This window comes from Maylandia zebra, linkage group LG1 (genome assembly GCF_041146795.1).
Source record: "Maylandia zebra isolate NMK-2024a linkage group LG1, Mzebra_GT3a, whole genome shotgun sequence".
Classification (NCBI taxonomy): domain Eukaryota; kingdom Metazoa; phylum Chordata; class Actinopteri; order Cichliformes; family Cichlidae; genus Maylandia; species Maylandia zebra.
Genome location: NC_135167.1, coordinates 42,684,495 through 42,711,753, shown reverse-complemented (window position 1 = coordinate 42,711,753; position 27,259 = coordinate 42,684,495). Strand labels below are relative to the sequence as shown.

Below are 27,259 nucleotides of genomic sequence, written 5' to 3'. Positions count from 1 at the left end.
ACTTTCAGGGTTTTATGTTATAGTTTTTGAAATATTCATGTTCAGCAGCTGCCTCATGAAAGGTGAAAGAACAAAGCATTTTATTAATTGTAAATTAAATATGAATTTCATGTTTCTTCATTAAATGTTCATTCAGCTGGACAGCTGAGCACAACAATCGATTTGAGATGGAATGATCGGTTTGTTAGTAAAATAAGTAATGACAAGGGGCAAGATTGGTTTTTGTTTAGTTTTTTAAACATGTGTCTGAGAGGAGACGGGTCAAGTCAAAAAAATGAAGTCCACTAAAAGTTTACCAACCAATGTGACACGTGACGAAAGAGCCAACAGTCAAAGCAATGTTGGAGCTTTTCAGTTGACCACAGTCTGCAGCCAAGTCAAAAATTAATACGAAGAAAAGCTGTGGGTGTATGTGTTAGCTTCCTTCACACTGTGTCAGCTTTCCTGATAGGTGCACTGCCACTGATGTGTGGAGTCTTTTCACAGATAACTTGCTTCATTTTGCTTTGTGAATCAGGATTAGTCGACCTGATTATTTACATCCTCAGTGCATACACACACTTTGGTTTTGTCTTCCTTTGTCTCTACACAATAAAGAAAAAAATGTAAAGCATCCCTTCCTGGACTTATTCACTGTTGCCGGGCGACTCACTGGGTTCATCTAGTTGCTGAGTTGCAGATTTGTCTCCCACCTTTTACGTTCTTAGACTTTCTTAGATATTTTCTATAAACTGGTCATTAAACAGGTGGAAACATTGTTGATTATCATTCGAATATTTTCTTTTTTTTAATATATACATTTTTAATCAGTTTGCTGTTAAAACGGTTAATATACACCTGCTGTAATTAGCCTCTACCACGCCTCCATCTTTTTAGCCCACTCTCTCAAACACCAGCTAAGTCTCATCTTCTCTGACTGTAGACTTTGGCGTACGGAGACATGAACCACGAGTGGATCGGTAACGAGTGGCTGCCCAGCCTGGGTTTGCCACAGTACCGCTCCTACTTCATGGAGTCGCTGGTGGATGCCCGCATGCTTGACCATCTAACCAAGAAGGATCTTAGGGGACAGCTCAAGATGGTGGACAGCTTCCACAGGTGAGACATAGATTCATTTTTATTAGCAGCAGTGAATATCTTGAAGAAACCACAGCCTACTACAATCATGCCACGCATACATGCAACTTTGTCCTTTCTGCCACTAGTCAAAAAGAAATAAAACAGCTTACTTTGGGGAAAAAGACGAGCACATCGTGGCAGATTAACAACTAAGAGGCTCCACAGTGAACGAGTGTGTGTGTGTTTGTGCTACAGGAACAGCTTTCAGTGCGGTGTGATGTGTCTGCGGAGGCTCAACTATGACAGAAAGGAGCTGGAGAGGAGGAGGGAGGAGTCCATGCTGGAGTTTAAAGGTAATACATGCTTTTTTCTTTCCTCATTAAAACAACTTGGTGTTATCGTGCATCACTCATCTCTGTTTTGTGCTTTCAGATGTGCTGGTGTGGAGTAATGAGCGTGTCATCAGTTGGGTTCAGGCCATTGGTCTCAAAGAGTACAGCAGCAACCTTTGTGAGAGTGGCGTCCATGGTGCACTGCTCGCCTTGGATGATACCTTTGATCACAACGCCCTGGCCCTGCTGCTGCAGATCCCCACTCAGAACACACAGGTGCACAAAACCAAATGTTTATGATGTTTCACCATCCAGCTGTTGCTTTTCATATTTGAAGGCCCAAACATGGTCACTTTTCTCACATGAGAATCAGTTAGTCCCAACTCTGTCCAAAAAATCCTTTGTTAGAACTGCAAGTGCATTCTCACTACTGTTTATTCGGTTGCCTGTGTGGTCTATTTTCACAGCTGGCATGTTAAAAACAAGTGTAATTAGACTGCATCACACACGTTTGTTCTTGTCTAAATGTTTCCAGATGTGCAATTGTACAGACCAGTTTAAATAAAAGTGCCGATCCATATAAAAATAGAATTTCTGCAACCACCTCCTATAAAATAACTGAGATCCATCAGGTGCTTAAAGATACCTGTTAGTTACTCATTGCTTGCTTGGGCCAATGGGCTCCTCCCAAAGACCTTAAGCTTTGAGTTTGGTGCAGTGCCCGGGCCATACAAAGGAAATTGATGTACATTTATATACATTTAAATTTTACTTACAAGATGGGGTTTTTGTTTTTTTTGGGTTTTTTTGTCAAGCCATTGAGATAAGTGGCACTGTGCTCCATGTGTAACTGCAGTGCTGGTGTCAGCCTGACATGAGTGACCTGAGGTTTACATCTGAAAGCGCATAATTATATAGGAAGTTGCATGAGAACGGGAACTGCACGAAATGGGTTTTGATGACAGAAACGAGAGATTTAGTGAGGACCAAAGTTCATTTCAGATCAGCTGCTCAGCAGACAGGAGGATGAGGACAGTGCAGGTCAGCGCCAAGGTCTTCTGTTAATCTCATTCTTCTTCTTTTCCTTCCTCTATAGGCCCGGGCGACTCTTGAGCGTGAATACAGCAGTCTGCTGGCGATGGGCACAGACAGGAGAATGGAAGAGGTGACAAACACGGACATTTGCTGACTTGTTGACGCCGCTAAGTAACAATAAGAATATCTGTGGACTAAAAACGTCTCCTGTCTTTCCCCCCTTTTCTTTACCTCATCATATTCTAGGATGATGATAAGAACTTCCGCCGTGCTCCCTCATGGAGAAAGAAGTTCAGGCCCAAAGACATGAGGGGGATGTCCTTGGGTGCATCAGATACCCTGCCTGCCAACTTCCGAGTTACCAGCAGTAGTGCGGCATCTCCCTCGACTCAGCCAAAGAGGAGCCCGATGGATGGTAAGCAGAGAGAGCGGTGTCAGTGTGCGCATGGTGTGTGTGAGACGCTCTGTCGATGCTTAACATCTCCTCACGTGCACTCGCTTCTTTTTGGTTGGCTTTGTGATGATGCTGTGACTAACGGCATGTCTTTGCATGTGATTTCTGCCTACGTGGAAATACAGGAAGTCAGTCTATACAGAGGCTGGACACTGCCACAGTCAGGACCTACTCTTGTTAACACACAACGGTAAGACCGCACATGTCAAAAATGATGAAATCCTCAAATCAGAGACGTGTATGGCTATTTCTTCACTGCTGAACTGCTCCTCTATGCAAGCAGAAGTAGCTTTCTCGTACTGGAGGTCTCTGCTCTAACGCACGTTTTACGCATCTCTTTCCTGTTTCTCCCTCATCTCAACCCATCCACCCACCTCTCGGCTTCTGTCCTGCTTCCCTCTCACGTCCGGTGATCTCTCGCATTCCCTTCTCAGTTTATCCTCATTATTTCTATAGGTAACCGCTGGTCAGACGATGAAGGGGAATTCCCTGCATTCAAGACCAGGATGATGAACTGAAATAACTTGCAAGGACCCTACAAAGATATTTTGCTTCTTGCTGACATCACAGAGAAAGACTTTACTCACTAATTTCAGTATCCCTAGAAGAGCTTTTCTAGATTTACCTACATTTGTTATTATATATTTATGTAAACCAATGGGATTGTTGATTTTAGAATTTCTATGTAACCCCTTTTTGCCTCTCTCCTCTTAATCACCCCCCCACCTTTTTTTAATTTTATTTTAATAAAAGCAACATTTCTCCACTGTGCCCGCATTAAGCTCAACTCTCAGATGTATGTAACTGAATATTTCAACAATCTGGAGTTTGTATATTTCTACCAACAGACATTTCATCTAATCTTTTTTTATAATTCTGATTCAGTTGAACAGATGTATGTTTTTGTCTCTCATATTTGATTTGAATTCTAATCAATGAATTAATTCTCAAGTGACTTGGATACGTGATATAACTTAATTCATATCTTTGCCCTTTTTAACTGTTGTAATATTAGTAGCTTATTACTTGTGATTTAGTGTAAATGCAGCTCTTAGGTCAGTGGATGTGTGAATATCAGAGAAATTGCTGGAGTCGTCAAACCGTTTCACAAACTGCTCAACACTGTGAGTCCTCCATCTAACTGCTGGCAAGCCCAGGCGATGGTGACAACACATATCATGTGAAACGCAATATATTTCTCTCTTGTCTGTTTATTTTCCATACCTGTGATACCAAAATGAAACTCTTAAAGAATTAAAGCCATATAATTGTAGCAAGGATAAAAACTACAGAGGGCTACATTTGGATGCAAGTAAAAAACAACAGATTTCCAGGTTCTCTGCAGTTTACCTTGCATGCAGAATCCACTCCGCTTATATGCACGCTTATATGCACCCAATTTATCCCTTTAACAAAATCTTCCTCACCTCTGGAGAAATGCTCACTCGTGCAGAAGATCGTTAAACAAATGTGTGGATGACTCCAAAGTGTGGAAACTCCTTCAACGGACCAACTTCACTGAGGCCTCAGTCGATCCCCACTGTCACCAGAAGCCCCTGATGGTGGTGCAGTCCACCAGCAACCCTTTTTTAAAAACACTCTGTACAAAGATTTTATATCAAGCCTTACTGTTTAACTCCTCTCTGTCGTCTCTTCTTATTTATTATTACTCATTCGTGTTTTGTGGCGTCAGTAATGCTTCCAGAGCTACGTCTGAATGTTGCAGTGCTACTTATGTTTTTCTGTCTACACTCACAACACGGGTTCCAGCATAAGCCTTTGTGGCAAATGAGTCGGAACCGGAGACTTTTCTTTTCACTCTACATGTAGTTGAAGCTGACATTAGAAATGTTTTTTGTTTGTGATTTAGCCATTTATGCACAATGCAAATCATGTTGCTGTTTTTATTCCTGCTCTTCCTGATGAATCTTCTGATCTTGTAACAATGATGTACAGTCTGAGTACTTATAAACTATTTTTATCACAGTATTATTTATTGCTTACTTTCAATAAAATACTGAAACCTATTTTCCACTGCAAATAAAAGACTGAAGAGTTGTCTTTTCTGCTCCTCCTGCGGTGGACAGACGGTGTCCTTTAACAAAAAGCAGTGCGAGTTTTCCTGGATATTTAAGTATCCACGAGACTTGGTAATGTCTTTTTTATTATTATTATTAGATTGATACATTTCCAAAACCTTTCTGCCATCCATCTTCTTCCACATTTCTGGGGCCAGGCTGCGAGAGCAGCAGCCTTAACAGCCCATAACACTTTCTCCCCGGCCACCACTTCCAGCTTGTCCGGGTGAACACCAAGGCGTTTCCAGGCCAGCTGAGAGATACAATCTCTCCAGCATGTCCTGGATCTGCCCCCGACCCTCCTCCCGGTGGGACATGCCCAGAACACCTCACCCAGAAGGCGCCCAGGAAAACTGCAAATCGCTACCTTATCGTGGTGGAGGGGTTTGTGTGTCCCAGGGATCCCAGGGGCTATGTAGTCCGTCGGGGCTTTTGTCCGCTGGTAGGGCCCTCTATGGCAAATTCATCATGGGTGAGGGACCCCTATGAGTAGAACATCAAGGGAACAGTTCACCCTGCCCAGGATGGGCTTACTGAGGCCCTGCCCTGGAGCGTGCCTGATGGTGAGCGTCTGGTGGCTGGGCCTTAGTCCATGGGCCCTGGCTGGACACAGCCCAAAAAAGGAACATGGGTCCATCCTCCTGGAGGCCCACCACCCGCATTAGGCACTGTAGGGGTCGGGTGCATTGTGTGCCAGGTGGGGGCTAAGAGTGGAAGCCCTGGTGGACTAATCCCTGGCTACCAACACCAAGACCTTTCTGCCCAAAACACAAATTCTAATAAAAATGGAGGTTTACCAAAATAATTTCACCTAACTACAATGGAAGTAGTTGCTGCATCGTATATTACACCACCCTACATCAAAAAATAAAGGTTCTGCTGTTTTCCAGAAAATAGTTATTACCTAATTCAACGGTGAGCAATGTTCCCTCTAATTTTTCATGTGTCTGAGCAAACGCACAAACTCCCTGAGCGTCCCTTGGACCACTGTGAGCAACAGCAGACGTGTGCACTGTGGTGACGCCAGCATTGAATCCATGCAAGTTACATGGTTTATTAAAATAATAAAATTACAGCATTTACATTTATGTTAGACTACTTTTAATTAACTATTTTAGCCCACTTACAATGAAAATTTAAAAAAACAAAACAAAAAATCTTGTTCATGACCTGTGTAGCATGTTAACACTATTGGAAGTAAAAATAACTTGAACTCCAATTTTGAAAACACAAGTTTCTTTTGTTTTTTTTTCATAAAGCTCTGACTTGTATTATGAGTCTGTGGTCTGGGAGAGAGTCTGTAACTCTGTCTGCAAAATACAGTAAATAATGACCAATGTTGGGTAATTAATTATATAGTTACTTCTTCAAAAAAGTAACTGAGTTTTGCAAACAAAGTTTTTTGCAGCTGTTTACCTAAAAATGCAGCCAAGGTGTTTTTTAAAATAAACATTTCAAACTATTTACAGAACAATCAGCTGTTCTGCATCAAATCTGATGCCACACAAATTATTTGTGCCGCTCCAAAAATAATTTCTGTCAACTATGAGATGAAGGAGAACAACAGCCTGATACCTGCAGGCCTGACAGCAGCAGATGTATCACTGCTGTAACACCTGTAACACTCAGCAGTCGCCTCATTGTTCTGACACACACAACAAAACTATTGACTACACTACACACTAACTACACACTAACTACACAAGATTTGCGCTAAACGTGGCAAATCTCTCACATCTCAAAACACGCCGTCATTCCTAAAACTTCCCACTTCCTAAATAACTAAATGCCATGTTGCCATATCATTTTTTGATTGGTCGACATGGTACATTTTTCGACCAATAGGAAAGGGTGGAGTTTTTTTGGGTTTTGTTTTTGCTCACAGGCTTTGGAGGTTTTCCTTATAAAACGCCGTTTTTACCGTTTCTTCCCGCAGTAAATATAAACAACGACAGTATTCAGGAAGAAAACCAAACATTACAGATATTTTTATCATAACTCTGGTTTTACGTGGCCGATCAACACAATTTAAAAACTGGTATAAAGTCCACACTTTTTATGTCAATTGTTCCGTCTGTCCTGCTCACATCTCCAATGGTTGTACACGTTGTCATTAACGTGGCTTCACTCCACATCCAGGCTGTACCTGCTGCGGAGACTCAGGTCGTTTGGAGTGGAGGGCCCACTCCTGAAGAAATTCTATGACTCTGTTGTGGCTTCTGCTATCTTTTATGGCGTGGTCTGCTGGGGCGGCAGCATCTCTGCTGGGGACAGGAAGAGACTGAACAGGGTGATCCGAAGGGCCAGCTCTGTTCTAGGATGCCCTCTGGACCCAGTGGAGGTGGTGAGTGACAGGAGAACGGCGGCTAAGCTGTCATCCCTGATGGACAACATCTCCCACCCCATGCAGCAGACTGTGACAGCACTGAGCAGCTCCTTCAGTGGGAGACTGCGGCACCCACGGTGTGGGACGGAGAGATTTCGCAGGTCTTTCCTCCCCACTGCTGTCAGACTCCATAATAAAGACTTTAACTGATCAAGCACACACATCCATACATATGCAATAATACTAAGTGCAATAATCATTTCTGTCATCGTTGTATTTTTACTCAGTTGTATATAGTATTTGTATTTGTATTCTATTTTTATCTTATTGTATATTTATTTTATTTTATTCTATTCTGTACAGTTGTGTACTGTATTTATTCTTATTGTATTCTAATTTTTGCCTCATAACTTTTGCACTGTCCACTTCCTGCTGTGACAAAACAAATTTCCCACGTGTGGGACTAATAAAGGTTATCTTATCTTATCTTATCAGCCGCGCTGCTTTGCTCGCTAAACACCGGTGTCGGCACATAAGGACCCTGTCATAGCCTGACAAAGAAGCTGATTAGCTGCGTATATGCGAATGTGAATCGCATCATTGGCTGGACTATGGGATAAGGTGCCATCGTTCTGATCCCATACGGGAGCAGCCAGTCACTTACTGACTCACACTGCAAAACAGAATTGTTAAAGTTTTCATTTTAATTTCAATTCAGGTTCGATTTTTTTTTGTGCGCAACGCAGATTTTCTGTGCGCAGAGACCGTGCCAGCAGTGCGCAATTGCGCACGCGCGCAGTTTAGAGGAAACGTTGACAGTGAGTTCAAAGTTTATTCAGTTTTATCACAAAATGCAAATTGGTGGGGGTTTTTCACATATGGTGAATTTATGCTCAGTGTATTTCAGCTTCTCCAGCACAGTTAGCATATTTTCACCGGTTTCTTTTAACTGGACAGAATGACCAGTTGTCCCAGATGCCAATTGCTATTACACCATAGGACACATTTTAGGCTCTTGTTTGAGCAGTCAGTCAACAGCTTCCACTCATCTCCATTGCACTAAAACACTTTCAACATGAACACAAAAGAAAGTCCTCATCCATTTCAAGGAATGGAATAAGATCCTCCTCAGATGAATGAACAACTGGGGTCACAAGAGCTACTAGTAGATGTCGAATGCTGTTCATGTGGAGCAGTGGCGGTCCTAGCCTGTTTGGCGCCCTGGGCGAACACTCCCTCTGCCCCCCCCCCCCACACACACACACATAAAACATACTAAGGAGTGTACATTAACATAAAAGTGTTGTCGGAACCATACTGAACTTCACCAGAGAAACACACACACACACACACACACACACACACACACACACACACACACACACACACACACACACACACACACACATGAAGAGAGAGAGTATCCATAGTATGCAAACGGCTACCAAACAGCCATCATAATTCGTCATACAATGAGAACAGGACAAATCAACAACTGACAATGACTAATTAATATTAAAATCTGTAACATAATGTATTGTTTGGAGTTTAGTCTGTTACTGTCACTATTTTTACCATTTCTTTTTGGAGCAACTGTAACCCACATTATTTCCTTAGGGATAATAAAGTATAAAGTATTAAATAAAGTATTCTGATTCTGATAGTTTCAGGATGACCTGCCATTATCCAATGACACATCTGCTTACCTGCATCTTTTGCTCATTTCTCCTCCTCTTCTTTTCTATTTTTTCTAAACTGAGCACCTGATGGCTTTGAACTTTTCTTGTTCATCTTCCATTGGTTTTAATTTTGCACTCCAGTATGAACACAAATCCCCCATATCGAGGATCACCACAACATAACCTAACAGACCTACACCTTAGTTCACAGACTCGCTTTGTCTAGGGTGCATTTCTTGGATTTCGCACAACCCAGGATTCAAATCATGAATACATAATGGGCTTGGATTTACATCATTATGAATGAAATGTGCTCTATTTGGAAGCAGCCTGGTTGTGTGAGAGACTTTAAATCATCAAACTGTAAATTATACATTTTAAATTGTTATTGAGCTTTACTGATGACAATAAAGTTTTACTTTGACTTCAGCAGCGAGCAGGCGCACAGAGAGCTCTCGCGCTCACTTTTCATGTATAGAATTTAGAAAAAACATCGGTGCAAATTATAAGTCTGTATCATGATGTCTGGTGTTTTTGTGTTTGTTGTTTTGTTTTTATTTTGTTTTATTTTGCGAGTTGGTTATTAGACGCTGCTCCAGCCAGCCAGAGAATCCCCGCCGTCCCGGGGATTCTCTGGGGTTTTCAAGTTTTCCAAAAAACTTGAAAACCAACATTCTAAAATGAGAAAGTGGAAAACATTCATGCATCAGGAGTGAACATCCCAGCAAATGCACCCCAAAAGTCCGAACATGCAGTGCTCAGAGAAATTCAAAAAAAAAAGAAAAAGAAAAATCAAAGGACATAATCAAATTCAAAATTGTTTGGAAGGATTTTTTCTCTCTAAATAAGATCTATTTATAGATGTGACAAGAATAAAAACGAATAATTTGCACAAATAATTTCAGTAAATTGTTGAGAAAGTTGTGATAACCAAACAGTAGAAAATCAACGTAGTTACTGAAGAAGGGCTAACTTTCGTTTCAAAAAAGTAAACCACGACCAAAGGTTTATGGTTGGGTTCCCTCTAGCCCAAGGGTGTTCAACCTGAGGCTCCTGAGCCCATCTCTGTGCTCGATGTCCATCAGAAAAATCAGTAAACCGTGAAAAGTAACGTGGGAAGACATTTTCTGCACAAACACAGCATCTACTACAGAATATTATAGATGTGTGTGAGAAAATCCATGACAAAGAGAGCAATGAACCAGCAATAATTACTCGGTTGCTATAAGTTTGTTTGTTATCAAAGCACAGTCGTTTTATTAATTTTGGACAAACAGCGGGACTCAAAGCAGGCTTATAGTGTTTTTCCTGACTTAAAATGCGTCTTTGGGGTGACTGTAGGCACAAATGATGAAGGTATAGTTAAAATGTGACTTTAAGTCTAAAGTGCTGTATAAATGTGAGGCAAATCCAGGCAGGCTCTTCGTAATTTCGTATCCTAGCACTGATTTTATTGGATACATTCCCATGTTAACAAAATGAAAACACCAGTTCCCTGCGGCTTTATTAAGCTGCAGCATTAGAAGAAATCTGTTTTTCCACTAAATTCCATTTAGAAAACCACGAACAGGTCGCGCAACGCCCTCTTGTGACGTTGACGCTGTGGCGAACAGGACGGGATACTGGGAGAGCCGGAAGAGTCGCGCGGATAGATAAGAGGGAGCGCGAGCTGATCCACAAACGCTTCTCCGTCGAAGCTACAGCTGCGACAGGACCATATCCTACCGGAGGAGTTTTAACACTCAATTGTTCGGAGCTAGCTTTGTAGCAAACGGTGAGCATGAACTATTATTTCGGTGGAGCGCGTTAACGTGTCCGCGCGAGCCGAAGCGCTTCATCATTCCAGAAGGCATGTTAGCTTTAGCCAGCCAGCTAGCTGAAAACTGGAACAGGAAATACCACAGCTAGACTGACACAGTTTCCAGTTATTTAAGTAATTTATAGTTTTCTTACCGCTCTTGGACATCTAACTTTGATTCGTCGTGTGTCAGTAAGCATTGATGAGGTGTACATCTTATTCCATAGCCTGTGTCCCGGTTCAAACCGTAATTAAAGCCTGAATCACTGACAGTTGTGTCAGTGTTCCCGTTGAGACCATCAGCAGAAACACGCCACATAATTTCATTACCCGTTTTTATGGCAAAAACGGGTTCATGTTTGAGTCCTGACAAATGAAGTCTGGCCTACTTTACCGAGGCAAGGAAAACCATTAAGGTCAATGTCACAGAGAGCTTCAGGGAAATTTCCTATGTGGACTGGAATAGTCAACTGTGCCGACTGCTCCCTGTTATCTGCATTTTATTTGCACCACAGTCACACCTAAGTGGACTTTCGTGTCTCAGGCCTGGTCAAGGAGAGTAGCAGCTCGATGTGAGCAGCAGATGGGTGTGGTTGTGTTGTGGGACACAAATCACACATTTGGTGTAGGGACTTGCCAGGTTACAGTTTCCTGGTCCCGATGCCTTCCCTCTGTTCTCTGTACTGAGATGAATGGAGCCACGTCTCCCGCAGCCTCTGATTGAACACAGATGCTGATTGCCCACATGGTGCTGAGTCAGGAGTGGGGACTGCCACAGAAAGCGTTTGTTCCTAACAGATGCGCGATCACAGGCCGCATGTCATAAGCGAATTTACAGATTGTTAATCGTCCACTTTATATAAGCGTAGAGGACTTGGTGTAGTCGGGTGTCTTGCTTCGTTGTACCAGCAGTCATTAATTTGTATTCAGTCAATGCTGAAATAGAGAAATGCATTTAAGCTTAACATGGATCTTATGTGCAGCTACTTTTACGTAGTTATAAGTAATCAATGCAGCTTTTGTCAGACTAGTTGATGAGTCGATCGATTTGATCATTTATTAACTCAGAACTTACACAAAACCTCCAAAAAACAGCATTGATTGCATACTTGGGCTTTTCTTTAGTTTGATTTAAATACAAATAATTTTTTTGTCATCATTGGATAAAAACAACATAAATTCCACTGTTATGTCTTTTTGGGTAAACACAGAAAAATTGAATTGCAGAGCAAACATACTGTTCAAGTTCCAAAGAAAAGCAAGTTTATAAGAATTTTTTTTTGTTTGTTTTACTGCTTTTCAGTTGTTGCTTGGTGGTTTGTTTCAGTTACTCCGACAAGAAAATTTGGCACATCCACCCACTTAAATTAAATATCCTTATGGAATTATGGAAAGGGCATTTACCTGAATTTACAGCTAAGTGATAAAAGAATTTGATTGAATCAGATGAAAAGTAATTGTCAAGTAAAATGACAACATGTATGGTAAAGGCCACAGTCCTAATTTATTACTAACATTTATTCACAAGTCCAACTTAAGCTCATGTGAGGATCCAGATTTCTGGATTCGCCACATCAAGCTCTTTTGACGTTAGCGTATTTTCAATGTAAAAGTAAAAAAGCTTAAATCCCAAACCTTTTACTGCAGAAAGGTGTTAGAAAATACTTACAAGTTATAAATTTACTTTCTGCAGAGCATGCAGAGATAAATGTGCATCAGTGATGCCCTGCAGACTGATATCTGCATATCTGATAATAAGGTGGTGTATGCTGGGACTGAGCTTTTGTGGAATAGGTTTTGCGCTCCTTAATAGAACTAATGTTCTCTGGAAGAAAAGTGGGGGAAACAATAATAAAATGGTAATACTGAAATAATACTCTAGTTGTGCCTCAGAATGTCAGTGGGCTCAGATGCGACTGAAATGTTGATCTGTATATTTTTAAGTTTCGTTGTTTCCTGAACTTTAGCCATCAGGTCGCTTCAAATTTGAGCCTGTCCTCAGACGCCTCTACCTCTTCAACTTGTGTAAAATATTTGTCTTTAATTTATTTCAGTGTGTGTGGCATACGGTTCACAAACATGTGGAAGGCAGCAGCTGGACAGTCAGTCAATGTGTCTGTAGACGATGGAGGCGACGACTGGGAGACTGACCCCGACTTTGAGGTACCTGTATTTTCTCCTGTTTCTAGTTCCTCTTGGTTCACTTAAATAAAATCTTATTTTGCTCACTAGTGTTCTTGGCTTTGACATTATTACTCTGTTTTTAAAAAACTAGAATGATGTGTCTGAGAAGGAGCAGCGCTGGGGAGCCAAGACGGTGGCTGGCTCAGGCCATCAGGAGCACATAGAGTAAGGATGCGACTGTTTTAGGTTTTTTTTCCTCCTTTTGGGAATAAATGCACTGTGGGAAATCTACAAATTGTGTGTCCTAACCGTGTTGTCTTTGGTGTAGTATACACCGTCTGCGTGAGACTGTTTCTACGGAGCATACCAACCTGAAGCAGAAGGAGTTGGAGAACATGCCCAAAGCCTCGCATGGCTATGGAGGAAAATTTGGAGTGCAGCAAGATCGAATGGACAAGGTGAGGGAGGCAGTAAGACCTGTGCAGTCGATCAAAGACACACAAATTCTGTTTGTTGTCGTTTTGTTTTTCTTCTTATAGATTGGTAAGAATTACATGAACTATCCTTTACAGTTTGTATTGTAGGAACTTGTCTGTCTGTGAATCATTGAAGACATTTGAAATTGCTTTTCATTGTAAAGAGTAGGGATCAGTGTTCCCCAACTGCAAATTCTAATAGGTCTTGCTTAAAATTGTGCATAAATGGAAAACAAAGATGGCAAATTCTACTGCAGGGAATGACCCTACCTGTTGCATAACAGGTCTGTCTGCTTTCACATGACATCCAAAGATTATTATTGTTGTTAAGGGTTTAAGGGTTGATGCTCGCCACAGACCAATTCTAATATAAGCACGTCTGGCAAGGTGAGGGAGTGTGCTGTAGTCTGAGGCTGCAGAGCTTTTTCACTTTACAACTCCAACTTGACAAAATTGTAGAATTTGATGAAAAGATGAAAACCACGTGTAGTTACAGTCAATGAAAATATGGAAACAATTTCCTAGTAGTCTGACTGATTTGTTAAAATAAGTGTAACACATTGTTTGTGTGCACAGCTGTACTACAGTGTTAATGTTTTATTTTGTTTCTTTGTTTGGAGGGTTGAAACTAGTAGTTCCTGTAGTTGTGGTTTCTCATGTAGCTGAAACCAGCCAGCTTGCTACGTGCTTTTGCAGGTGTGTGTCTGCGTGCGTGTGTGCGCGCTAAGTCAGTAGTTAGTGTTCCACAGTCGATACCCCTCCTGCTGGCTGTGCCTAGTTTTCCTTCTATTTTCATGTTTTTTGCCATCTTTCATTAGCGTTGTCAGTCTTCTGCTTTATGCAGCATTTTAAATATCTACATGCATTTACGTTTGCGTCTTTGTACCTTGACAGTCTGCTGTTGGACACGACTACCAGAGCAAACTGTCCAAGCACTGCTCCCAGGTTGACACCTCTAAGGGCTTTGGGGGGAAGTTTGGAGTGCAGGCTGACCGTGTTGACCAGGTATTTCCTGTTGCTGACCTCATTCGAACAGTAGCACAACACTTTCTTAGACACTTTTTATTAGTAATGTTCCTGCTGTGTAAAATGAAGCCCCGCCCCCCCAACACCTTCTTTTTACAAAAATGAAATGATGCATTGTATTGTATGTGTCATGTTTTGTTTTTAAGTTTGCTAAAGAACGTATCTCCTCCACATCAAGAGTAATTGCTCTACTGCACAGCAGTGTTCATGCACATTTGGCTGGAAGTAAAACTACAGACCTAAGGTTTCAGAAGGAAGCATGCTGTGTCACAAAACCTTCTCCATAAATGACAAAAACGAAGATTTGAGTTTAATCAGCCATGGCAGCCTTATTTGCATGTCATTTACACAACTTCGACAACATTGCACGCTACGAATGCAAACCTTTTAAATGCGTCTAATCAGTAGAATAACTGCTTTGCTTCTTCCTGTCTCCTTCCAGTCAGCTGTTGGGTTTGAGTATGCTGGAAAGACGGAGAAGCACGCGTCACAGAAAGGTGATGTCCTTATTTGTTATGTCTTTGCAAAACTGCTGGTTTTGACTTCTTTAGATATGCAAAAGTGTCCTGGACATGGAACTAAGGCTTTACTCAGTGGACACATTAGTAATAGATTAGATGGATAAAAAAGAAAAAATCAGGTTAAAGCTAGAATTTGAGACATAATAATGGCGTTTTTGTTAGACCCAGTGTGCTGGGATAGAGTCAAAACAAACTACAGTTACAGACTGCAGTGATCCTGCTACTCAGGAAGGCTTCGTGGCTCTCAGTGCTGAGGCTGCTTACCCAGGCTGTCAACCTTTGTTGCGCTCATTCCCTCAACAGTGCTTTGAACCACAGTCCTGAATATCTGCCCAATTCCAATGCTTCCTTATTGCTGTCCCTTGTTGCTACAGTAGGTGTACATAAGATGTACATGGCTCTCAATGAGTAATTAAAAAAGCATGATATGATTGCATGATAATCTTGTTAGTTTGTCTTTACTGTTGTGATTCTGTCTTAGCTGTTGAGTCATCCCATGAAATGTCAGTGTTTAGCCACCTGAGCTTGTCAGAATTGGTCTGATTTTTGCAAAATAACTTGAGTAGATTCAATGAATGCATTTCAGCATGCAGGAGCGATCTACGCGAAGGGTTCAGCACTAATGAGCAGAGCATATTCAAGCTCTGCTTAAATGTATTTATTTTTTAAAAAGCAACTAAATCAATTCTACACCAACTCTCTCTCTGAAGCCAAAATCTTGTTTTTGTTTCTAATATTTTATTTTTTTATATTCAAATTCAAAGGTGCCAAATTTCAGCCCACCTTCCCATGTACTTGAAGTCTGTAATATGACTGTTTCATTAAATAGACTCAAGTTATTGTTAAAGTCAATATCTCAGCTGATTCTGCAGAGATCAAGTGGAAACTTTTCCAAATTTAAAGTTTTATAAAGTTTTTATTTTTTGAATGGAATGACCCAGAGGCTAGCACCCGGAAGTGTCAATAGGGAGTTTGGAATTGGGCTGCTCCACGATCACTGCTCCCATACTGCTTCACCCTGATCTCTGAACCTTGCCCCTTCCCTCCTCCTTGCTCTGCTATGTAGACTACACCACAGGGTTTGGGGGGCGATACGGAGTGCAGGCTGATCGAGTCGACCAGAGTGCCGTGGGCTTCGATTACCAAGGCAAAACCGAGAAACACGAGTCCCAGAAAGGTTTGTCGAGGTTTCCTGCCGTATGGCATTCTCATTAATCTGCAGAAAGATGGCAAAAGTGAAGACAGACAGACACTAGAGCTGTAATTGCGCAGCAGCCTGCAGGTCCTGGCAGATCATGTTTGTTTTTGCATTTCTTCATTCCATCATTCCTCAGCCTGCTTATTTGAGATTGCACAACAATAACTTAACTGCTTTGAGCTGCATGTTTGTTTTGTTTTTTTGCCCTGGATCAAAATGCATTCTAATTAAAGACTATAAGTTATCTTACATGGTGTTTTGTACATACGATGTTTTCATTCCATGGCTCCAGTTTATTTTTTTTATTTTTGGGGCTGGGAGGCTGTTTCAATTTGGACTGCTGTTTTTGTTTAACACCTTAACATCCATCAGGTAGTCAGCATCTGTAGGGGGGTTTTGTTTTTTGTCTACATTCTCAATAAGCACATTTCCACTTGACACAGAAGACAACATCATACGTTGAATAAACTAAACGTACTTGATGCATAAGCAAAATGAGTTTTTCTGTTTTGAACTTTGTTTTCTCCTCTCCCCTGGGCCTTTGGCAGATTATGCCAAGGGCTTTGGAGGCAAGTTTGGCGTTGAGATGGACAAGGTGGACAAGAGTGCCGTGGGCTTCGAGTATCAAGGCAAAACAGAGAGGCACGAATCCCAGAAAGGTAACAGCAGTCGGCACTCGCTGTGAACATTTTATTTTCTTAAAAAAAAAAAAGACGCTCTTATTTTGATCACGGTTGAAGCGCGTGCAAACAAACTGATGGCAGATTATTTTATTGACACAAGTGGTGTTGGTCAGATTACAAACAAACGTTTAACCCAACAGTCACACAGGCCTCAAACTTGTTTTGTAATTTTGGCTGAAAAAAAAGTCATTAATTTGAATTTTGGGGTCAGAACGGTGGAGCATGTGACGCACAGATGGTGACATCTATGCAGAGCTGATTCTTCACACAGGGGAGTTACTGTCTCTGATTTTAATTATTTATTATATAATTTGTGACTGAAGTTTGAAGGGTGTAATAATAGGATGAGTTTTGTTATTATAAAAAAATCACATACTAGTTGTTGTTGTGTGCAGTGACCTTGTTTTCACTGCTTAGATTCCTTGTTACCGTGAAAGAACGAGCGACAGAGTAAACGGCTTTTGTTTGCTTTCAGCTCGTGCTGTTAAACTCGCGCTGCTGATGTGTTATTAGCAGCTTTGTGTCCAGAGGGTCTCAGTAGGTCACACCCTCATGTCTGTCCTGACTTGTCTGTAATTTTGCAGTTTCAGCACAGCAGCTGTGTGTAGCTGCTTGCTTGTCACGCCTCATTGGCCAACAGCAGATAAGACTCGTATCAAATGCATAAACGACCTCCACAATGCCCCGACTGTGTTTGTAACCTACGTTTGGGTATAAATCAGTCAGGCGTTTTAAAGCATCATTGTTGGAATAGGTGGGCAGCAGACAGAGTTTAATACCGCTCACTGTAATTCCTGTTTGGAACGAATGATGTGCAACATGCAGCTGCCTCCGCTGTTAGGATTGAATGAGTAAACGTTAAATAATGTTTAAATATAAAGTTTGTCAAACAAAAAAACTAGTGTCACACTGATAGAAGTGACTAAAGCACTTTCTCTGCTGTAGCTTGTAAATGGTGCAGTGTTGTTTTTTTCAAAGTAGCATTACAAGATTGTCATTAAACATTTTATCTTAGACACCTGCGTCTGTGTGTCATGTTTCCCTGCAGACTACGTGAAGGGCTTTGGGGGCAAATTCGGTGTGCAGACTGACAGACAGGACAAATCGGCTCTGGGATGGGACCACCAGGAGAAACTGCAGCTCCACGAGTCCCAGAAAGGTACTGGTGCCGAGTTGGTTTCTGTGTTTGAGCGTGACACTCGCACGGATGCACTGCCGATATGAAATAATTAAGGGTTTATTAAAATGGCCACCTTTACAAGTTTGAGTTTGGCACAAATCAACCGTGAAACCAAACTTCCTCCTCGGCCGTGTACTCGATCTCAGATGTGGTTTTGTTGTGGCTCCAGTGCGGTGTTTAAAAAGTTGCCAACTTCCTCAACTAGCATGCAAAAATGGCTCAGAAAGCGGAAACGAAACCCACAGCTCAGATTTATATTTGCATGTCGGGTCTTAAGCTGATGCTGTGTTCAGGACATTACAAGCATGTAAATGAATCTAAACTAAAAGGCATTCACACAGTGAGTTCTATGCAGAGCCACTTCTAGATGGTCAGAGAAGTTGGCCTGTCAATCAGATGTTCATGCAGCAAATGAATGGGAGCAGTTCAAACATTACTCTTATGTCTGCTCTCATACTTTCATTTCTTTGATGGGAAGTGGGTCCTTATCCTAAACTGAAAGATTCCAATCAATCACATGCTGTGTTCTGTTTCTGTGGGGCCTATTCCTCCTTTACCTCCTCACCCTAACCTTCATTCGATTCTTTCTTCTCTTCCTTCCTTCCTTCTTGTGTCCTGGTTCTTATTCTCCTTTACTCCTCCTTTCTCTTATTAACTACTTCTTTCCTTCTCTTCCTCCTACTCTTTGTTCCTTTCCTCCTTCATTTTTATCCTTTCCTCTTCCACCTTCCTTTGTCCTTCTAAACATCTTCCTCCTTCCATCATCTCCTTCCACTTCTCGCTTATTCTCTTCCCATCTGTTACTTGGATGGATCATCATACACGGTTCCTATCTTAAACTATAGTTTTCATATCCTTAATAACCCCTGGCTACAAATTTGTCGAGGTGCTTTTACCATTTCTGCAGCTTTTGGTAGCAGACGTCATGTTACTCAGTTTTCAAAGTCATTTCAGTTCACAAATATTCCTTTCTCCTAAAACTGAGGAAATATTAATGTGCAGAGGAGACATTACTGAAGACGAAGGTAACGAGGGAGCAGACCAGCTGAAGAGGAAAAGCCTCTTCATAGTTGTAAAAACCATTCGCAGTGAATCCGAACATTGAGTGCTGAGTGAACGGGCAAGAACACGAAGGCCTTTTCTTTGTCGTTCTGTTAGCACGCAGCCTGGTGGGTGCATCATTGTCGCTATATGTGTGTCTTTTACATGTATTCGGTGTGTATTTTGTAATATGTGTGTGATGTTTGTCTGTCCGTATATGTGTATATATTGTGTTGCAGACTATAAGCGTGGGTTTGGAGGGAAGTATGGGGTAGAGGTGGAGAGGCAGGACCAGTGTGCCCTGGGCTATGAGCACAAGGAGAACCTGGCCAAGCACGAGTCCCAAAAAGGCACAGATACTTTCCTGAGCACGTCACCCAACCCCACCCTCCCTTTTACAAAGCTCCTCCTGATCCTTCCCTTCCTATGAAAAGTCCTCCCTCTTAGCTTCTTTGGCTGGCTCTGACAGAAGCCCCTCCCACTCCCACAGTGACACGCCCACCTGTGCAGCACTGACTGAGACTTTTAGTTTACTGTCATCAATCCTATTGTAAGGCCTTGGAGGGGCAGAGGAATCTATCAGACTGTTATAACAAACAAATGTAGGCAGTAGTGCAGGTGAGTGAGATGATGCAGTGTTACGCGTTCAAGACAGCCGTGAACGGGCACCGGCACGCCAGCCCCAGAGGCCTGTTCTGCAAAGTGATTTACTTTCAATTTTATCTGATCTCCTTGATATAGTGATCCCAAAGTGGCGCCTAGGACTAACAATCACTTAAAGTGAGTCTGCCGGTCACCAGCTGGTTTATTAGACACATCTTGCCAGAATCAGTTGGGGCCTCTTGTAAATGGTTCTTATAAAGCGCTTTACCTTCAGAATTGCTTCGATTGTCAGATTTGCCAGCTGCCCTTTACGTGAATCTCCTGATAATAGTTGGAGTCTTGTGACCTCACTCTAACAGCACCCTGAACTGTTGATACACGCCATGATGCATTCCTCTGGCCTCAAAGTATTTCTGCCCAGAACTGCTGCTCAGTGGACTTTTTTTTTTTCATTTTGTTTTTGGACCACATCTCTAAACTCTCGAGATGGATGTACAGGGAAATCCCAGGAGATGAGCAGCAGAGCAGGGCGATAAGACCAACAATATTTATCATGATATACATTTGAAAATTTGCGATAACGATGTAATTGACACTAGGCAAAATACTTTACGCCATGTGCGTATGAAAACAAAGGCACTGTGCATGCGCGTTTTACCCATATTCTATCGCGATATCTCATTTTGTTATCGTTGTCCAACATTATACCGGTATTACCGTGAACGGTATGATATGGCCCAGCCCTAATGAGCAGTTTCTGAAATATTTGAGCACCAAAAAGCCATGCTGGTGCCAGACAGGCACATTTGAACCACGTTCAAAGTCATGTAAATAGTCTTCCCCATTGCGATGCTCTGTTAGGACTCTAGCTTGTCTACATGTCTTAAAGCATTTAGTGTGTGATTGGCTGATTCGATATGAACAGGTGTACCTAATAAAGTTGTTTTTGTTTTTTGTTTTTTTAGCACCAACTAGTCTTGCATTAGAAAGCATACCAACAATTTAACAACAAAGCCTGTCAGTTGAGCAGAAAACACAACTGTAAATTCATATCCAATCCTCCAGTGTCTTCAGACCTTTGTGTGTGAATGCTCTTTGTAGTGAGGCATTAGAAAACAGTGAGTCTCAAACTACTTGACTCAAGTTGATAACCGCCTCTATGTGGCGGCTAAGCCTCATCGCTGATGTTGGGGTGGCTGTAGCCTGATAATATATGCATATACTGAGTATGTTGAACTTTGTAGTACAGGCCTCAGGTCTTAGTGGTGCTGCTGGTCGCCTGCCTGGATCCTCTCCATTAGACGGCCAAAGAGTTTTCACAATATGAATCCTTTCCATCAAGTCTGCACTGCTCAGGTGCCCCCGGCCTATTATTATTATTATTATTATTATTTATTTATTTTTATTTTTACATAACAGGAAAGCACTTGAATGACAGTTTGTTTGAGCTTCTGCTACCAGCTGCAAACTGCCTTCACTTTGGATGAAGTGATATCAGTCACTACATGGACGATACGCTGTCATAGATGCTGGTTTATACAGAAAATGTAGTGCGCTTATTTTTGGCATTTATAAATTCAATTTATGCAGTAAGTATATCTATAACCCAGTGTGACACATTAATAATTCAGCATTATGAATACAGACAGTAGTTTCCCAGTAGGCTGTGTGCTAGAGCAGGGCGATATGACCAAAAATATTTATCACGATATACATTTGAAAATTTGCAATAACGATATAACTGACGATATAACTGACGATATAATTGACACTAGACAAAATACTTTACAACTCCACAACTTTATTAGTGCAAAAAACCCCATCAATGTATTTTCACTTAAACAAGCAGCTGTTTTTTATGTGCATTAAAGTTATATAAAAATGTAACAGTGCAAATTCCTCGCTGACAGTTTAACCAAAAGGCATTTCCAGTGGAAACTGGCCGACATATCCTCAGCATAACCATGTATAATATCCACAACACTTAAAAAGAGGTTATACACACACAATACGGTGATATCATGTTGAAGCACAGTACGTATCGCTCCGCCTACGATAGCCGTAATGCTCCGACAATCCATCGAGCGGTGCGGCTTCGTAGCTTAGCAAAGTCGTACTAAAAAATTTGACAGATTTTCGAGCGCCGTGCACATAAAACCGTTTCGAGGTCAGTAAACACAACCAGAGTTCATACATAAGGCACACGGGATTATAAGGGGCTCTGTCGACTTTCAGAAAATTCAAAGGATTGATTTTAAGTGTGCCGTATTTTCCAAACAACACGGTAATAACGACGGCCCGCTAGCATTCTCTACCATAAATAGTGCTTTGTTGTGTATCTGACGGACGAAAGCTAAACCAGTTCCACACCACTGAAGCTGCAGCATTTTACAAACCAGTTCTGGTTCATCCGTTTCATTCTACAATCTGCTTTCACCCTCCTCGTTCTCCGTCGCCGAAATGCTTTTTCCACCATGTGCGTATTAAAACAAAGGCACTGCGCATGCGTGTTTACCCATATTCTATTGCGATATCTCATTTTGTTATCGTTGCCCAATATTATACCGGTATTACCATGGACGGTATGATATGGCCCAGCCCTACTGTGTGGTTTGCAGCCTGGATCTTTTATCCAGCTGCAGGAACGACCCTACGAGGATGTCTGTCAGGGGGACGAACAGCAGACTGCTTCTGTCAATCATATCAGCAAATTCCACGTAAAAGGCAGTGAAACCATAAACGCAGCAAACAAAATGTCCAAAGGGCCAATTAGGGGGCAGTTCCCGTGAATAACTTGAAAGCAGCTATCATATCGCCTCGGCCTTCCCTGTTCACCACCCCTGGCTGTTTGTGGCACTGCCGTGATGCTGTTTGTTTTGCTTATGCATATATTTTGTGCATGATTCTGTATGACCACACTGCATATTTCTGATTTATTCTTTAAAACGAAGGCTTCCTGCTATTGTTGCACGGACACAGCTCTTCTTCATTGCAGAGATTAAGCTGAGTTGGCCGCATGAACAAATGTTTCCTTGTGTCAGCATTCTCCTGTCAGCCCGTTTCGTTTTCCTCCTGCTTCTTTGATTCTTGCACATCTTCAGTCGGCCCAGTCAACCTACAGTGTGCTTCAGCTGAACTCGGACCAGAGAGTGCGTTTCAGCTCTCCTCTGGAGCACAGGCTCTGGTGATGCACATTGTGGTTGAGTCCTTAGACACAAAATAACATTCACTTTTTCTCCTCTTTGTTGCCAGATTATTCTAAAGGCTTTGGAGGGAAGTTTGGTGTCCAGAATGATCGCATGGATAAGGTAAGGACTCCGTGTTTGTGTGTACTTTTCTGTAGAGGGCCTTGTCTTACATGTTACGTCTGACATTGAGCAGAGCGCGAGCACATTCGAGGATGTGGAGAAGCTGACTCCAGCTTACCAGAAAACCAAACCTGTGGAGGCCGGTGAGCATCGTTCATCATCAGCCGTCTGTTAGTCACAACTTGAGGAAACTAGGTAGTCGACGTCACTTTGTTTCCTCCCCGTTCCCAATCGTTCTCATCAGGTGCCAGCAGCACAGGAAGCATCAAGGCCCGCTTTGAGAACATCGCCAAGCAGAAAGAGGAGGAGGACAGAAAGAGGGCTGAGGAGGAGCGGCTGCGTCGTCAGGCCAAGGAGCAGCAAGAGCAGGAGGCAGCGCGCCGCCAAATTGAAGAGACTGCCAAAGCCCCGTCTCCTGTCCCTGCTGCAAGTCCCAGTCCGACCCCAAGCCCGACTCCAGCGGTTCAACCAGGTAGAAGCCACGGGGTGAGTCGTAGTGATTTTTGAATGCTTAGGTTTAGGCCTAAAGCTCACTGTGACGCTGCCCATGACGCAAAGAATGTTTTTTACAGGACTTGATTGCGATTGCAAAGTTTTTATACAAAGACTGTTTCCCAGGAAGAGAACTCAGCACATAAATGGCCTGGATTTGTATAGTGCTTTACTAGTCCCTAAGGACCCCAAAGCATCCAGTCATCCACACATTCACACACACAGACTGGTGATGGCAGCTACATTGTAGCCACAGCCACCCTGGGGCGCACTGACAGAGGACCCTGGCATCACTGGGCCCTCTGACCACCACCAGTAGGCAACGTGTGAAGTGTCTCGCCCAAGGACACAACGACCGAGACTGTCCAAGCTCGAACTGGCAACCTTCCGATTACAAGGCGAACTCCCAACTCTTGAGCCACGATCGCCCATCAACACAGACACTTTTGCATCACTCTTTGTGGCACCGCTGTGTTTTAGACCAACAGTGGATTATTATTGTTATCATCATCATCATCGTGTTATTATCCAGGAAAAGCTTGGATGCATGTATGTAGTATACATGACACCAAACTTTAAAACATTGTCTTCAGGTCTTGTTTTTTTTAACATATAAAAACCTAATTTGATCAGGAGAAACTGTAACTTGTTGGGACTGGAGTTGTTTCAGACGCTACTGTGTCTGGTAAACCTTACTAATACTATTACAGTATAGTTTGGCAATAGTATAAGCTAGCTCTCCAAATCAGCGCGCTCTCTCTAACATGAGTGCTGCAGTCTTTAACATGCTGTGTTTACTGTGTTAGAACACGGAGGAGGAGGAGGAGGCCTACGACACCGCTGAGAATGGAGGGCAGCTGTATGAGGCAGAGCCACAGAGCCACTACACACCGCACGATGATCTGTACCAGAACCCCAAGGAGTCTGCAGCAGAAGGTGAAGCTCTTTATTTTATTTATTTTAATTATTATTATTATTGTTGTGTTATTGGTGGCTTTTCCCCTCTGGCATTCACACAGGAATGCTTACACTGCATTACAGGACGGCATTAATGCAGTGTAGCTTTCTACTTTGGACACAGGAGCCAAGAAGGGACTAAAACCTGTTACACTCATGATTCTTTTACTTACATTTCATCTGACAAACTGCTGTTTGCTATGTAATTGTTTTTTTGTTTTATTTTATTGTCTAAAGGTAGAAAATGACACTTTGTTTTAAAACAGTATTAAACAGAAAGATTTGTGTGAATAAGGAATTAGTTGAAAAAACAACATTTATAGCACCGTCATGTCTTTGTTAATCTGTAGGTTAGAGTTCCTTGTAGTGTAGAACCACCTGATTGCTCTGTAAGCTTTTATTTAAACTACTGTTCAATTGCAGACACGCAGCAGTACGACTACGGGGAGGACCTTGGGGTGACAGCTGTGGCCCTATATGACTATCAAGCAGGTAGAGTTTATGTATATATGTGTATGTCCTTTATAGAAGAATCAAAGTGCACTTTAGATCCTGGATGAAATTATTTAGAGGATCAGTTTTTTTTGTTTTTGACCATTATCATATCAACAGTAAGCTCTTGAGACATTTAGAGCTCCTTCTTCATGAATGTCTTCCCATTTCAGCGGGCGACGACGAAATTTCGTTTGACCCCGACGACATCATCACCAACATTGAGATGATCGACGAGGGCTGGTGGCGAGGCGTGTGCAGAGGTGCTTACGGCCTTTTCCCAGCCAACTATGTGGAGGTTCGGCAGTGATGACGATGATGACCCGTCTCCCCGTGCTTTTGCAAAAAAGGGGAGGGAGACGTTTTCAGATACTGTCCTTCTCACACCTGGGTCTTTTTTTTTTCCTCTCTTTTTTACTTTTTCCCTCCCTCTCTTCACGTCATCTTAGTGTTCCGACACAATGCTAGATGTCTGAGCTCCTCACAGCTTTTCTTCTTCTTCTCTCCTATCTATTCAGTTATTTTTAAATCGGAGACAAAATGGAGAACCGGTTATCTGACTGAATACTCTGCTTAACGCGGCACAAAGCTTTGCACCTCTGTTTAGCAGGAGTTAAAGCTACAAGATGCAACCAATAGTTTATTTGGAGACTGAGCTGATTTCACTTTTTAACACCAGTCATGCAGTCCCAGCTTGCATTTTGCAGCTTTCAATATTTTTTTTTTTTCATGTTCAGCTTCACAAGGTGTTGATCAGGCATTGTTGCTTCTCCGTATGTCAGTGAATAATTATTGGCTAATTATTCTCCCCCCGGTCCTGTGGCCTGCAGATGGTTCCCCCTCCAGCAACATCTTCCAGCCTTAAAAGCAGCTGGAGGAGTTGGTGTGAGGAAATGCAGTGATTGCATCATGAAGAGTACTCTCAGTCTCACCAAAGAGCAGAGAAATGGCTAAATCGAGCTTATAACATCTGAAACGATGTGCACAGAGCTCAGGGTGCTCACTGTGTAGTAGCTCAACCTTAATTTAAGCAGGAGAAGTTTGAAGGGAAACAAATCTCCCTTCCTCTTTGGATTATCATGTATATTAATGGTTATATTCTGTCCAGTCCAATGACCCAATGATCCCATTTGCTTCTTGGTGTTTGTAGTTTGCGGTGTTGCACAGGAGTCCAAACCCCCCTTCCAACTGTAACTGTGCACGCTGATGAAATCTGAGGGTGGTTTAGAGCTTCGTGTAGTATGAATAAGTCTTTTTGTGTCTGTTGGAGAAAACTTACCTTTATTAAGTTGTTCTCAGAATCACAGGGCCAACAACACCAGAGATTCATTTGTGCTACTTGGGTGAATCACCAGATAAAGACACAGTGTTATTTGAATTCTATTCTGCAGTGCTGAATCATAGACTTCATGCTTTGAATCATGTACATAGAGCTCATACTTTATAATGCTTGAAAGAAGTCCTAGATATAAAAGCAGGGTTTTTGTTCCGTCACTGTGTTCTTCTGTGGAGGTGGACAGGACTTTTATAGGGTTTCTTTTCTTGTCGCTGGGAATGCTTGGAGGTTTTTGTGCGTCATGTTGATATACACGTGAAGCTTTGTGATGACTGCTCTGGAGCCTAACTGACATCCTTCGCTATGACCCAGCGGTGCGTGCGACCTCTCGTTGTCGGCAGTGACGATGACCTGTGGAAATGTATCCAGCTGATGTTGAGGGACAGGGCTTCAGTCTGTTCTCCAAACATGAATAATTCCCAACAGGCAGCAGGCTGGACAAACTGCTCGTCTGTGGAGTGCAGTAGTGTAGCTTCCACAGGTGTGTGCGTGCGTGTGAGAGTTTCTTCGTTTATTCATCTTCTGGGTTTTATAATTAAAAAAGTGACCTTTTTAAATGTATTATCTGTACCTCTGTTTGCTTGAGTCACATTATTACCTGCTTGTTCTTTTTATTTTTTAGTTTCAATAAATAAACTAAATAAGCTTGTTTATGGTTTTGTTTTTTTGCCCTCAGGCTTTTAGTTAGTGTTAATTTTTAAGTGAACGTCTCGCATTCATTTAAAAATTATCGGGGGTTTAACAAATTGCAGTGATGTCATGATATCTGTAGACTATTTTGGGCAAATGCATCCAGTACTGCTGTGACTGCAAACAAGGACAGGTTACATCATTTACAGTATCATACATATTATTTTGATCTTGTGACACTCTTGGAAAATGTTGGTTGTATTAAAACTTAAGTTTCCAGATGGGACTCCATTTACAACTTGGAAAATAATTTTGTTAAGTGTGTGCAGAGTTCGTTCATCTCCAATTTGCTTACATTTTTATGTTTCAAAGTGTGGACATGTATATGATTGCTAATAGATTTTAGTTTCATTTATCACATTTATTTATTT

General features: G+C 42.0%; 2 protein-coding genes across 10 annotated transcripts in view; both read left to right on the top strand.

Annotated features, from left to right (window-relative positions):
- Nucleotides 1-4,181, top strand: part of ppfia1 (PTPRF interacting protein alpha 1) — a 43,695-nt gene extending 39,514 nt beyond the window's left edge. For 4 of the 7 annotated variants that reach the window (XM_076886892.1, XM_076886884.1, XM_076886897.1 and 1 more), the window contains 6 exons: nucleotides 923-1,098; nucleotides 1,315-1,412; nucleotides 1,492-1,667; nucleotides 2,488-2,556; nucleotides 2,673-2,841; nucleotides 3,337-4,181. In XM_076886892.1, coding sequence (XP_076743007.1) covers nucleotides 923-1,098; nucleotides 1,315-1,412; nucleotides 1,492-1,667; nucleotides 2,488-2,556; nucleotides 2,673-2,841; nucleotides 3,337-3,398 — 750 coding nt within the window. In that variant the 3' untranslated portion in view covers nucleotides 3,399-4,181. Of the gene's footprint in view, nucleotides 1-922; nucleotides 1,099-1,314; nucleotides 1,413-1,491; nucleotides 1,668-2,487; nucleotides 2,557-2,672; nucleotides 2,842-3,005; nucleotides 3,071-3,314 lie in introns of all 7 variants that reach the window. The other 3 variants (XM_014411319.3, XM_014411320.3, XM_076886890.1) reach the window with 2 other exon arrangements.
- A 6,393-nt stretch (nucleotides 4,182-10,574) lies between these two features.
- On the top strand, nucleotides 10,575-26,847 carry cttn (cortactin). 3 transcript variants are annotated; one of them, XM_004571852.5, is made up of 16 exons: nucleotides 10,576-10,737; nucleotides 12,816-12,924; nucleotides 13,037-13,110; nucleotides 13,214-13,343; nucleotides 14,256-14,366; nucleotides 14,830-14,884; nucleotides 15,975-16,085; nucleotides 16,655-16,765; nucleotides 17,838-17,948; nucleotides 19,250-19,360; nucleotides 22,866-22,921; nucleotides 22,995-23,064; nucleotides 23,166-23,407; nucleotides 24,220-24,349; nucleotides 24,794-24,862; nucleotides 25,036-26,847. In XM_004571852.5, the coding sequence occupies exons 2-16, from the start codon at nucleotides 12,841-12,843 to the stop codon at nucleotides 25,170-25,172; spliced, it is 1,602 nt and encodes a 533-aa protein (XP_004571909.3). In that variant the 5' UTR covers nucleotides 10,576-10,737; nucleotides 12,816-12,840; the 3' UTR covers nucleotides 25,173-26,847. The 3 variants fall into 3 exon arrangements, with proteins under 3 accessions (XP_012780329.3, XP_004571909.3, XP_004571910.3); XM_012924875.5 differs by lacking the exon at nucleotides 15,975-16,085 and having other exon boundaries at nucleotides 10,575-10,737; XM_004571853.5 differs by lacking the exon at nucleotides 19,250-19,360 and having other exon boundaries at nucleotides 10,577-10,737.
- Nucleotides 26,848-27,259: the final 412 nt, after the last annotated feature.

Bases quoted from the DNA above. Each gene is read 5' to 3' on its own strand.
- cttn (XM_004571852.5), top strand. From the start codon at position 12,841: ATGTGGAAGGCAGCAGCTGGACAGTCAGTCAATGTGTCTGTAGACGAT. The intron at 19,361-22,865 runs GCACAGATACTT...CTTTGTTGCCAG, and splicing joins CAAGCACGAGTCCCAAAAAG to ATTATTCTAAAGGCTTTGGA. The intron at 24,863-25,035 runs GTAGAGTTTATG...TTCCCATTTCAG, and splicing joins CCTATATGACTATCAAGCAG to CGGGCGACGACGAAATTTCG.